Raw genomic sequence first — 13,430 nt, 5'->3', positions numbered from 1 at the left:
TCCGGCCTCTAAACCAGGGATGTCAAACTTATTATACATCAAAGGCCACATGCAGCCCACTTTGATACTTAGTAACTGTAAAAACACAGTTAAAAGTCCAAAAGTTTATCCCCTCAATATTTCCAAAGCTGGACGGATTGGAGACTTTGCCAGGCCAGTTCTGGCCCCCGGGCCTTTTGTTTGACACCCTGCTCTAAAAAATTTGCCACCTCTAAAAACAAAAGCTGAGCATTATAGCTTTCTTTAAAATTTTATTTCAGGCCTGATAGCAGTGTGGGTTGTTGTTGGTTTTGCCTAATAAACTGGCAGCTGGCTGTAAATCATGAGGGAGAAAGAATAAAAGCCTCCGAATGCAGAAAACTAAGACGTACTAGACGTGTTTTAGTTGTTTGAAAATACTCACTGTTCATTGACAAATTATGTTAATATGCACAAGTCCGGTTTCTGTGCGCTACAGGATTTCAGTTTAAGTGTGAGGCCTTGAACGACCTCTGGACACTGATTCTCACTGATTCTCGCTTGTGGCACACAACACAAGGCCTGATTAGTTTAGGCAAAGTTTGAGGCAGGACACTTGATGCCTACTCACTCGCTGTGATAATCACCTGACTTTTTTTAATGTCCAACAACAGATATTTGTGAAAACGGGGACGTTAAAGTCAGATTTAATTCGACCACGGGGAAATGAACTTTTTGGGGTCAGACTTCTGTTTTAATTGATTGATGTGCATTCAGAAATGCATAGAAAAGCTTGAACTATGAACTTTTTGCCCCCTTCAAGTTAAAGTCTCTCACTCTTCTGCATTCGGCAGTTTCTTTCCTATAATTCCTGTTGTTTTGTGCCTTTCAGGAAGCCTTTTTTAAGATGGGATTCCTGGAGGCGAAAAAAAGGGGATAGTTGTATTTGTTTTGTTTTTAATGCAATTAAGCACTTCTAGTTTTTCTTTTCTTTTTACAACTGTATTCCTTGATAATCAAGTAGGTCCATGACTAAAGCACCTATTTGTGTACTCCAAAAGGTCTGTGCGTCTAAACTTTAGTTTCTTTCTTTTTTAATTTATTGATGTACTGTTTGTTTGCTTAGGTTTGGGGTTTTTTTTGAGCACAGGTTTCGTACGTGTATGATTATCGAACCGTAGGCATCCCTGACTCGTGTTATCTGCTTAAACAAAAGCGATCATTTATGATGATAAAACTTGTCTTAAAGCTTCTGGTTTTTTTCTGTTGCTTAGCTGAACTGCATGCTTCCAGACAACGACTTATTGCCAATGTCTTTTTGTTTGGTTTTTTTTTTGGTTTTTTTTATTGTATTGCACAGAGATTCTGCAAAACCGAACGGCCTTTATTTTCCTTCGCACCTGCAGATCACATGATCGCGCTCATTTTTTTGTGCCAGTTTGTCCTCTCCCGGCCCTCCTGCCTGACAAAGCAGCAGTATTATTTAAGTGTTCATCTGAGTTACTTCAGAAACTGTCTGGTGTGTATGTTTTGGTTTGAAGAGACAGCATGTTTGCTCTCATTTAAGTGGCCCTTAAATACGCCTAAGGAGGATTTTATTTTGTTTTCCACCCCCTGTCTCTGTGTCAAAGGGCATGTTTCAGTTCACTGTAATGTCGTTTGTGTTTTGTGCAATGTTGCCGACTGTCATTTTGGGTTTTTTTTGGGTTTTTTTTTAATTAACATGCTGTCAAATAGTGTTGGAATAAATAAATAAATTCACCTTCATAAGCACTCATGATCTCTTTTTACTTGTAGTAAAATTGCTTACAGTAACTCTAACTGGGGTCATATCTATCTCTCTTGGTGTTGCTTCAATTAAAAAGTGGATGAACACAAAATACCATGTTAATTACTGTTCAATCTGTGTTACTGCATACTACATTATTGTTGAAGAACTTGTAAATAGTTTGCATTGAACTTGCATAGGATCTTGTTACTGTGGCGTGCTCTTTTTGCCTGTAAAATTCTGCTTCTAAATGTGTGTGACTGTTGAGACGACACTCTTTTTGTACATGACTGTCTTTTTATTTGAGGATATTGATTCTGTCCTTTTTCATTCGAAAGTTGAGTTTGAAGAGTTCAGACATGCCTGAAGTTTGACTTTAATAAAGCTGTACTCTGTCTCAGTGAAACACTCCCACTGTGTGTGGCTTCTTTTTTTTTTTTTTATTGTTTGGTGAGAACAAAGTGAACCAGAGCAAAATGCATCCAGGGGCAAATTCTTACCACTCTGCAGTGGAGTTATTATACAGTCGTGGCAAAGAGAAAATAGATCATGCTATTAACCTTCTAAGACCCAAACTCTTTCATGGCATGCATTTTAAATTTTTCTTTGCTATTTGAGCTGATTGGTACCTGATGAATGTAAAAACAAAAAATTACCAGATTTAAAAAAAATTTTTTTTTTACTGAATTTTGTTCCTTAAAAATGAGATCCACATATGAGGACATTTATTTTGATAGAACAGTGGCAGCATAATGTCCTTGTACGTGGATATCAGGCCTTGTAGAGGAAAATTAAGTATTTTGGTCTAGACATCCTAAAATGTGATGTCCACATATGTGGACTCCAGGTCCTAGGATGTTAATGTCAAAAACTAAAATCCAAAAGTAGCGTGTGATTGTAGAACTGCCTTTAGCAAGTGTGAAATAACTTAAAGTAATCATGATCTGTATGAGTTTATCAGTTTCTCAAAGCATAATGGAGGAATTTTGGCCCATTCCTTACAATTTCAGACATTTTAATTGGGTTGAGGTCCGGTTATTATATAGTAGATTTTGTGCTTTGGATCATTGTCTTGTTGCATGACCCAATTTCAGCCAAGCTTTATTTATGACCTCACATTAGACCCTAGAGTACTTTGGTAAACAGAGGCTTATAGTTGACTAAGTGACTGCTAAACAAGCACCAATCATCACCATGTTTGATATAAGGTGTTTGGATTTCTCCAAACGTCCTGCTGTGTTCAGACATCTCCACTTTTTTCAACATTTTCAACTTTCTCCTAGCAGCACATACTGTTGTGAATTTTTACATTTACCATGCTAACTGAGGAATGCATCTTGTATAACTTCTTTGCCACTATCTGATCATTTTAAGAGTTACACAACTTGCCTCATTCGCCCATTTTTTTCTATGCTCTTTCTATGTAACCTTCCAAGTAGTAGGAGAGCTGCTCTACCTGAGCTACAGCCACCCCTATACATAGAGAGTGAAAAGAGGTGAGTGAAGAAGAACAACGTACCATAGGAACCCCCCAGCGGCCTAGGGTTGAGGGTCACCTGATCCAGTTTTAACTATATGCTTTTTCAAAAAGGGAACGTTTTAAGGCTAGTCATAAAGGCAGAGAGGGGTCTGTCTCCTGAATCCAAACTGTGATCTGGTTGCATGGAAGGAGGACCTGAACGCAGAAGGATCTGCCTCCCATTCTACTTTTAAATATCTGAGGAACCACAAGTAAGCCTAAAAGTCTGAGAGAGAAGAGCTGTATTGAGATAATATAGAAGCAGTAATGGTGTGTCTAAGTCTGTCCACATACTGCTTCTGCATTTTGGCAAATTTGTCATTATTCATCTAAGGTTCTGTGTACCTGATATGAAGACCCAGACTGGAGTGTTTGTAAGGGGCAGATTTAAGCCTCTCAGTTATATACTTAAATAGAGTCTCAATCAACCCTAATCAGGCTGGTGCCTGATAACAAGATTTAACCAAAGTCATAAAGACCAAAAATTCATGACATTTCCTTAGCATTTTTATTTTGTTTTGTAAGGATGCAGTATCGTTTTCATCTTTCCCAAAATTCTATTTTTTATATTTATTTCAGTTAATAAAAACATTTTTAGTTTACACCTAGTATTAAGTTTCTGTTTAGTTTTATTTACTTATATTAATCTTGCTCTGGAGAATTATCGGGGCAATTATTTTTAAGTGTGTATTTTAATGAACTTTACCTTCTTGGTAACTGGTCCGGGACAACCATACAATGAGTGAAATGCTATTTCTCCTACCTCAATGTGCGGTAAAAACATATTAACAGGCAAAACACATAAAAATCCTAGAAATATAAACTGGGAAGCTTTGAATGGATGAGTATTTAATAAGTGGAGCTAAACTTATGCAAAAAGTGAAATATTTTACGAAGACGCAGCAGTAAAGAAACAAACATTTAGGCAATAAATCATGCAGACATCTTCTGTAACCTCTAGGTGGCCATTCGTAACGTGACGTGGCTTCTTGCGTCCCACGTGTCAAGCAGGAAAAACTGATCTACGACAACTTCCGGTTTACAAAACATCAAGAAAATGTTTTTCTCCTTTGGAATGAACGTGGATCACCGTGAAGCATTTATATCATGAGTACATTACAACCCCCCATCCGAAAAAAAGTAAACGAAAAAAAAAAAAATCAAAACAGCAGAAAAGAATTGTCCATCGAAAATTACTGAATTAACACTTTTATACCTTGATTAAAAATCAAATGTTACTAAATAACACACAGGGAAAAGGTAATAAACTGTCACCATACCTCAGTTTTATAATTGCTGGCCATCTTTTTAATATACTTTTTAAAAAATGTACACAGTGAACTACACAATCGCAATTCTTCACTACAACTCGCTTTTTTAAAATCTATCTATCTATCTATCTATCTATCTATCTATCTATCTATCTATCTATCTATCTATCTATCTATCTATCTATCTATCTATCTATCTATCTGGAGTAAGACGGGACTTTGAGCCGCATTTAACTTAACACTTTCATTTTTAAGGCTTTTATTTTGACAGCTCACACCAGACGCGCGTGCGGTGTTCGTTAGCTTCACGCAGCGCTCCTTCTCCTCCTCCTCCTCCTCCTCCGTGACATCCCTGTTTCTCTCAAATCTAAGAATGCGCGACTTACACCTTCGGTAGACACAGAAGAGTTAGGGGCCTGCTTTATGTTACAAGAAGAGTAAACTATGAGGATAAAGAGGTAAAGAACAGCTTCCGGTTTAAGGTTAGTAGTGTTAATTTTTGTCAATTTGCTTGACAACGCGGAAATTCGGCCAGATGTCTATGGTGACAGATGTTGCTAGCTCTGCTTAGCTTAGTCTGCTAACGTATACTTTGTACAGATCACTTAAATAATAATTTTCCTCTGTACCGACGGCACTGATCATAATTCAATGCGTTTATGTTATATCCGGTCAAATGGAACCTCTTTAATATATAGAGCATCTGGAAGTGGAGGGCACAGTTGCAGCATGTTGGCCTTTATGCCAGATTTTAGACGTGGTCAGTGTAAATACTGATGTAAACAGACTTTTTATCTTTACCTGTATTTATCTGTGCGAACATACGATGTGTAAAGAGGGGGAGTCATCAATTTTATTTTATTTTTTGCATTTCTTTTAAAATAATAAGCTCAAACAGGCGCATTTGGCATCGTTTTGCCTGTGATTTCAAATGAATGGTGCACTCATGTATTTATTAAGATTACAAGATTATTTTCTCCTCCTTTAGACCAACACCAGATGTTAAGTGTCAAGATCATTTTACATACACCCCATTTTTATGGAGTCCCTTAAGATAGAGTTGTTTTTAACCTTGTGCAAATCAAGTTATTTGGCTTTTGAGAGCATTTTATTGTGGACACAAGTTACACAACGGTTTTTATCTTGTGCAAACAAGTTATTTATCTCTTCGAGCAAGTGATTATCTTAATCAAACAAGTAATAAGATAAAAAAATATCACCTTACAGGACTTAGTGGGCTCCATATATTTACTGTAGTACAACGTTTATATTTGCTGTTTTTCTGTATATAGGATGTATAAATAATGTAAGTAGCTTTGCTTTAATGGTGATTATTTTGAGAAACTTGGAATTGTTACCTTTCGTGTGACGTTTCATGCCCTCATTTTGGTAAACGGGGTTATCTTTTAACTTAATTTCAAACGACGGGTGGTTGAACTGGAGGTGGTAGAGTTAAGATTTTTATTTGGAGTGATGGAATGGATTAGAAATGAGTACATCAGAGGGGCAACTCAGGTTGAGTGTTTGGAGATAAAGTTAGGGGTTAGACCGAGATGATTTGGGCATTTGCAGAGGAGGAATAGTGAGCATACTGGACAAAGGATGTTGAAGATGTAGCTGCCATGCAGGAGGAAAAGAGAAATACTTCAAAGGAATTTTCATGGGTGTAGTCAAGGAAATTTGGTGTGATAGAGGAGGATAGTAAGGATAAGGGGAGATGGAGGCAGGTGATTGGCTGTAGATGTTAAGGTTAAAACTAGACTTACAGCCCAAAATATTAACCAGTATCACCAGGAGGTGCCCAGGAAATAACTGTACCACCTCAACAGAATAAAGCAGAATAACTTCAGCTGTTTGTAATGCACATACTTGTAACTAAAGTATTTTGCATAAATCACTGAAACTATTTTTAAAAAAAAATCAATAATCTTCTCATCTATTTAGGTTTCATTGTTTTTCTTTCAACATCTAAATTAAAGTAAAACTAAAACTCAGCTCTCCATTGTCTTTAGTCCCAGTTAAGTTAAAAGATGGTGGAGTGAAGATGTTTGCTGTTGACTGACGTCCACTCCGAGAAACAAAATGAAGAGGAGGCTGCTGCGTGGTTTCCTGTCGGAAATTTCCATCCGGCTGGCGCTGTTGGTGGTGTTCCTGTAAGTTATCCCTGGGACAGGCACAACATCTGAATGCAAGCATTTTGTTTTATTGTGGGCAAACACCACCTTAACACCATTTGTGCTTTGCTCAGTGTGACGGAGCAGCTTCCTCCTTTCTACCGTGAGATTCAGGCAGAGGAGATGTGGCTGTATAAATTCCACCGCGTGGAGAGGGACCATGTACCCACCTCTCTTATGTTTGTGAGTATAGCTGTTTGATAAACTGGAATAAATAAAATCCCTCTGGTCATTTTTGTACTTTATCGGAACATGTTAACTTTCTGCTGTTTTGTAGGATCATTGTAAAGTTTCTTTTTAGGACCTTAACTCCCATAAGTTCATATTTCTGTGAGAAAAAATATTCATAATATATCATAACTCTCTGGATTTTTATTAGCTTTAAAATTAAACCGCATGATGGTTAATTTACATATTAAATGAACATCTTGTCTTTTTAGTTTGGGTATGTTTTGATGCACATCAAGAACGTAGCTATATGATCATGAAAATCTTTTGTTTACAGTTGTTGTTTGTTCTGATGACGTAGAGTTAATATTTACTGAGTGTGACTGAGCTCTCACAGGGGAAATCACTTTAAACAAGTCCAACACGTGGACAAAATCGTAAAGTCCCCCTGTGACTCCAGAGGGGAGTTTTGAGACGTTTGATAAACTGGCTCAAAACTTTTAGAGGCGTGGAGTGTGGAGAAGAAATAAGTTTACCCAGTTTAACCAGTCTTGATTTCCTTAAAAACGGCTGGTCTATTATCCTGAAAGTTTTAGGAGTCCTAAAACATCAGCATAGGACGAAAGCTGTACTGCACAATGGGGTATTTGATATGTCCAATAATATGATTTTGAAAATGGTCTAAAAGGTCTTAGCAGCAAAAAATAAATAAAACTATGGAGAAATCTAGTTTAATTACCCAAAAACAGCCCCATGTTTTTAAATTCTACCAGTAAGCATATTTATGAGTTATAAGTAAATCACCCACCATACAGCAGGGGTTGTTAAAGGGGTAAACTTTCCATAGAGGCTGTAAATGTGCTTTTCACTGCTGTAACGTTAGACATTTTAATATTGAATCTGTGGAGAGTTTTGTGTGTGTGTGTGTGTCCAGTCTCAGATGGAGAGGATTTACAATTATAATTGTTATGATCTCCTCTTTTGTTGATCTGTTACAGAGTGTGGCGGTTTGCACCCCGCTGATTGTAATCCTGGCTTTCACCTTCCTGAATAAGTCGGAGCGTGGTGATCTGAAGGAAGCCTCACTGGGTAGGAAACTCGTGCAAAAGAGCTTTTTGGTTTGTCGCATTTAAATGTGTGGGCTGGCTTTTTGAGTTGATTTATCTTTTTCATGATTCAGTTCTGTTTCCCCCTGTCATCCAGCTGTGACTCTGACTCTAGTGCTGAACGGAGTTTTCACCAATGTCATCAAACTTGTAGTTGGCAGGTAAGCATGTTAGATTACATAGCACATTCAACTTTAACCAGAAGCTCCACATTTGTCCTCCATGTTCATTCTGTGTCACATCCTCAGGCCACGACCAGACTTCTTCTACCGCTGTTTCCCAGACGGTCAGATGAATCTGGAGCTGCGATGCAGTGGTGACCCAGATGTCATCATGGAAGGCAGAAAGAGCTTTCCCAGCGGGCATTCTTCCTGTAAGAGGCTGTTATGGTCAATTATGGCTGCAGAGCTGGTACATTTTCATCAGCAGGCAACAAGAAAAGTAAATGGAGGCACAGAGTGAGGCCGGGGGGCGTATATCTCAATGCACATGTATCCAAGTGTGTAATAGCCTTTAGGCTCTTATTTCATTGTTAGACTCATGTCTGAGTTATAGTACTGCCTTAAATCTATGAACATAAAAAAAAATCAGAAATGCAACTGCACATCTCAGTGAGGTAGACTTCCGCAGCTGAAGTCTCTCTGCCCTTTCAAGAAAGGGAACTGTATGAGATTTTTCAGCCTCTTAATAGCAGAGTAGTGCAGACCACATCATTAACTGGTGGGGATTCAGTGCAGTGCTATAATTTCAGCTCTGATTTCCCATTTTGTGGCATAAAACTTCCTCTGGCTCTATTTCATCCCTTCCGTTTCTTTCTCTTTCGTTGCAGTTGCCTTTGCAGGTTTGGGCTTCACAGCGCTCTACATTGCAGGAAAGCTGCGCTGCTTCACAGCAGCGGGCCAAGGCCGAGCGTGGCGGCTGTGTGCCTTCCTCACTCCTTTACTCATTGCAGCTGTGATCGCCCTCTCCAGAACCTGCGACTACAAACACCACTGGCAAGGTCTGTTAAATTTGCTTGGTCTGAACACTGCAAAATACTGTAAGTAGTTGGCTTTTTTAGCTGACAAATTTTGGGTACTATTTTAAAGACAAATCTCTATCAAACGCTTTTATTTATGAAGGTTATCCAGACTTAGCTGTCTGTATGCGAAAACGTAATTAGCCCCTTGTTAAGTTATGAATTAACTTGGTGAACAGTGGTGAACCTTCCCAGGAGTGGCCAGCCTACCAAAATTACTCCAAGATTGCATCAATGACTCATTGAAGAAGGTCACAAAAGAACCCAGACAAACATCTATGGATGTCTCTGGCAAGGTGAAAACCAACGCTGACCAAAAAGGACACAAAGTCTCATCTCACATTTGCCAAAAACACTTCTTGATGATCTCCAAGATTTATGTGAAAATATTCTGTGACAGTCGTGATTTTGACATTTTTGAGTCCCATTAAATCTTGAATAAAACTAACAGAGCATTTAGTAAAAAGAACGTCATAACAACAGTTAAACATGGTGGTGGTAGTGTGATGGTCTGGGGCTGCGTCAGGACCTTCACAACTTGTTGCAACTGATGGAAGCATGAATTCTGCTCTCTATCAGAAAATGTGAAAAAGGAAAGGTTTTGGAATGACCTACTCAGAATCTGGATTAAAACTGATTCACATCTGTCGCATGACCTTAAACAGGCTCCTCATCATTGAAAACCCTTCAATATGACTTAATTACAATTCTCCATAGAAGAGTGGGGCACATCACCTCCACAGCAATGTGAAAGACTCATTGTCAGTTATCATACATGTTTGATTGCAGTTCTTGCTGTGAAGGGTGGCAGCTTAGGTTTACGGGCAATGACTTTTTCACACAGGGCCAGGTAGGTTTGGGTAACTTATCACATTTGCATGATGAACCCAGGTGCTTGTGTTAGTTATGTCCATATATAGTGTATAATAGTGCATAATGTAAATAAGGGACTAATTTAGCAAAAGTTCTTATCCGTGTTGTTATGTGTCTCCTTTATGCAGATGTGCTGGTGGGGTCTCTGCTGGGTCTCGCCTTCGCCTGGCTGTGCTACAGGCAGCACTACCCTCCCCTTCGGGACCCAGACTGCCACAGACCTCTGCGTCACAGAGAGACTGTTCCTGCCGCGCAGGAGCGCAAGCTGGCCAACTCCACCTACATCCTGCCCATGTAGAAAAGCTGTAACTGCATTTTCCTCTTTGCTGGTGTCATTTAAACTGAGTTGCACAGTAATCCATGTAATACTGTTTTTTCACTCTTTAGGGCTGGGCAGCATATCGGTATTTAAGTTGATCATTAATCATTGTCTATGTATTCTCTGGGTTTTCTTTTTGTAGAGGGAGACATGATACACAGTTTCTTTTCTGGAATGAATTTGCATCAATTACCGATTCAAATTTTCTCCTACATTGTTTCTGAAACCCTTGAGAGCTACACTAGCACATTAGCAGGTGTCTAGCAGGTTTCTAGTCCCGTAATTACCCAGCAAACAGGTCAAAAGAGGTCGCAGTACGACCACAAAAACTAAACCGTAGACAGACGTATGTCAGTGTTGTCTCAACGCAGAATAGAGGCAAGGTCAGACAGCCTCTTGTAAAGTGAGGAATAACAAATCGGGTTACTGCAAAAACACTTTATATTTTTACAGTTTTCTGCATCTAAACTGTATTTCATTTGTGGCACAGTGAAGTTTATGCATTGAACTTTTACAATTATCTCCTCCCTGTCCTCGATGTCAGTGTCATAGACTCAGGAACGCTCAGGAAAAGAAAGAGGTCACACGACATGATTATTTTTTCTCCTGATTCCTCCTCTCGAGACACTTTTTTGTTTTATTCTCATCAATAAGGAGATAGTGGGGAAAAAAAATCTTGAACACAAGCTTTCTCTTACCAGAAAGTCTAACAATGATGTCCGGTAACCTCATGTATTTTTCCAACTGTGACTTGATGTCTGAAAATTCCGCTGTGACAGTTATTCAGTATTGAAATGTTTGCTGGGTACAGATGGGGTATCTCATTATCATGATGCTGTTCTCCAGCCCAGCTCTGCACACTCTGTGTATTGTGCCTATAGATCACATACTTTACTCACAACAGCTGAGCAGGTTATCTACACAGCCACTGTACAAACAGTCCACCACTCATCAGTCTCTGGCTCAGCTGCTGTGAAAGAGTTTCTCATGTGAGAATCACTTTGTGATTGTTTTGTAAACTTGCAACTTTGTAAAGACGCAGGATTGAGGCTTAAAGGGAAGCTAACCGCACTCTGAGGTTCATTTCTGTGCATAGACGCCTCCTCTGGTGAGAAGAATCGAAACTCAATGCCTGAGGATTTTTCACCATCTGTTTCAGTCTTTGTGGTTTTGGAGCTGGCTCAGGCTTAAACAAACACTGGGAGCAAACATCAGCTTGTTAGGGGTCAAAGTCCTTGACTGTCCTTTCTGTTCACAGATCAAAATAGCACAAACACACCTAGTAAAACCTCAGAGAAACATGTTATGACATGATGACACAGACAGTAAGATGTGATTAAATGATCCAGTGTAATGGAACTTTTGAGCTTAGATGCTACTGACCACCAGACCATGTCTCTCTTGGGGTTACTGGGTAAAACTGCATCTGTCATGATGCCTGTTATAGCATATCACAACACTAAGATACTTTGTGGTAAACATTTTGTTGTTTTTGATAAGGAATTGGGTAAAGACACAGGATTGTCTTTGTTATACCTGCAAATTAAGAATGTGAAATTAACTTTATGCTGCCATAAAGTGCAGTGGCAGCAACAGCCTTTCAGTTTAAACAGCCTGGCTTGATGTTGGCTGGTCCCACGATTAAATCATAGCTAACAACGAGTTAAATATTACTTTGACTTTCCCATCTTTTCTGTGGTGTTTTGATGCTTTGATGATGTAAAACTTTGAAAAAAAGTCAATACTTTATAGGTAAAACCTTCTTAAATTGCTGAGCACTGTTGTTAAAACAAAAGTGCAATTAATAGGGACTATTTTCAGCTGCGGATGAATACACATATAACATTCCAGTAGTTTTTGGACAGCAGTGAAGCTCTGTGGCACAGAGGAAAACAGTATTTGTTTTGGTTTTGAGCATATATTGGGTTTAGTGATTAAAAGTATATAACACCTCCAAGTGATTCTGTTAAATGAACTTTCAGGAGTGCAAACAACTAAGCACTCCTCTTGCATTTAAAGCCAAGTTCACGTAAACATATTGATCACGCTTGTTTATTTTTACTTTATCGAATGCTTTAAAACTTTCTGTCTTCCTATAATATATGTTCAATGTTTCCATTTATTGATTTTTAAAAAAAAACAAAACTTCTCTGTAAAAAGTCCTCCACGATATTAACATCCTGATGTAGCAGTGCTGCTTTACGCTTCTCAGTTTTTCCAGTGCCTGCTTTGCTTTAAATGATAAAATCATCTCTGGTGTAACAGGACAGCTCAGCCAATCACGTTATTCCAAGTCACCGTAACTGTAAAGCGAATTAAACGAGTCTTCTCAGGCTTACTGTAGATGGGGTACTGTAGGTACTGTTTTAACCTCTCCAGGCGATGGTGCTACCCTCCCAGTGCTCCTGCTGGCCAGGTTTTTCTCTCCAGCATGTAAACTCATCGATCGTAATCTGAGACATTTAACGCTACAATTTGTGGTTTGGGCGTATTTTGAGTTTTTATTTATTTAATGTATATTTTTTTCTGTTTGTGTGTTGAACCGGCCAAAGTTTTGCACAGTTAACCCAAGCATAAAAGCAGCTGGATCTCAGTGGTTACAGACCAAACTTGGCATAAAGAAAGCGGATAATTTTTGTGCCTTTGTTTACTATGTTCCTCTCAGTTCATGAATGAAGTGTATGCTGCATGTTATGGTGTATGCTCTCTGTCATGTAACCTTTTTTTTTTTTCCTTCCTGAATCTACGTTTTGTTTGTTTGATTGTTTCCAGTGTATTCACTTGTAAACAAACAAATATGGCATGCTGCATTTTTTTTAACCTCAGAAAGAAACGTGTCATTTCTTTTTACTCAGTGGATTAATTGTTGGTGGAGTCAAAAGTGAAGACGTGTGTGGATAATGTCAAGAAAAATTTTTAAAAATGAGACAAGAGGAGAGAAATCGTATCTGAATTTCTTTGACAGATGTTTTGGGGGTACTTGTTTACTTTTTGGGGAATGCAGGAGTTTACTTGAATTTTTAATATTTGTAACTTTAGAAGTGGTTAGGATGAAAATGGGAGCAAAGTTGTGGGTAAACTTTGAAGGTGTGACTCACCCTGAAGTCGGACATACAAATTTTCCCTCCGGCCTGTAGTGCTGTCTATAATCTTAAATAAAATGGAGCTAAATGTCCATAGTAAAAGAGAAAAATCTGAATTTTAAAATGTATTTTGAGGAACTCTAAGCAACAGGATTCAAGCACCCTAAAGGCAA

The 13,430-nt window shown here is 38.6% G+C and overlaps 1 protein-coding gene across 2 annotated transcripts; it reads left to right on the top strand.

Moving 5' to 3' along the window:
* Nucleotides 1–4,816: 4,816 nt before the first annotated feature.
* plpp5 (phospholipid phosphatase 5) lies at nucleotides 4,817–12,942 on the top strand. 2 transcript variants are annotated; one of them, XM_026188335.1, is made up of 8 exons: nucleotides 4,817–4,974; nucleotides 6,529–6,669; nucleotides 6,765–6,873; nucleotides 7,857–7,947; nucleotides 8,062–8,125; nucleotides 8,213–8,337; nucleotides 8,794–8,964; nucleotides 9,984–12,942. In XM_026188335.1, exons 2-8 carry the CDS (start codon nucleotides 6,599–6,601, stop codon nucleotides 10,151–10,153), a joined length of 801 nt encoding a protein of 266 aa, XP_026044120.1. In that variant the 5' UTR covers nucleotides 4,817–4,974; nucleotides 6,529–6,598; the 3' UTR covers nucleotides 10,154–12,942. The 2 variants fall into 2 exon arrangements, with proteins under 2 accessions (XP_026044120.1, XP_026044118.1); XM_026188333.1 differs by having other exon boundaries at nucleotides 4,817–4,998.
* The last annotated feature ends 488 nt before the right edge of the window (nucleotides 12,943–13,430 follow it).

This window comes from Astatotilapia calliptera, chromosome 12, assembly GCF_900246225.1.
Source record: "Astatotilapia calliptera chromosome 12, fAstCal1.2, whole genome shotgun sequence".
Taxonomy (NCBI): domain Eukaryota; kingdom Metazoa; phylum Chordata; class Actinopteri; order Cichliformes; family Cichlidae; genus Astatotilapia; species Astatotilapia calliptera.
This window is presented reverse-complemented; position numbering and strand designations above follow the sequence as displayed.

Excerpts from the sequence above, each read along its gene's own strand:
- plpp5 (XM_026188335.1), top strand. The coding sequence starts at position 6,599 with ATGAAGAGGAGGCTGCTGCGTGGTTTCCTGTCGGAAATTTCCATCCGG. Across the intron at positions 8,338-8,793 it reads TCCCAGCGGGCATTCTTCCT|TTGCCTTTGCAGGTTTGGGC; the intron begins GTAAGAGGCTGT and ends CTTTCGTTGCAG. Across the intron at positions 8,965-9,983 it reads CTACAAACACCACTGGCAAG|ATGTGCTGGTGGGGTCTCTG; the intron begins GTCTGTTAAATT and ends TCCTTTATGCAG.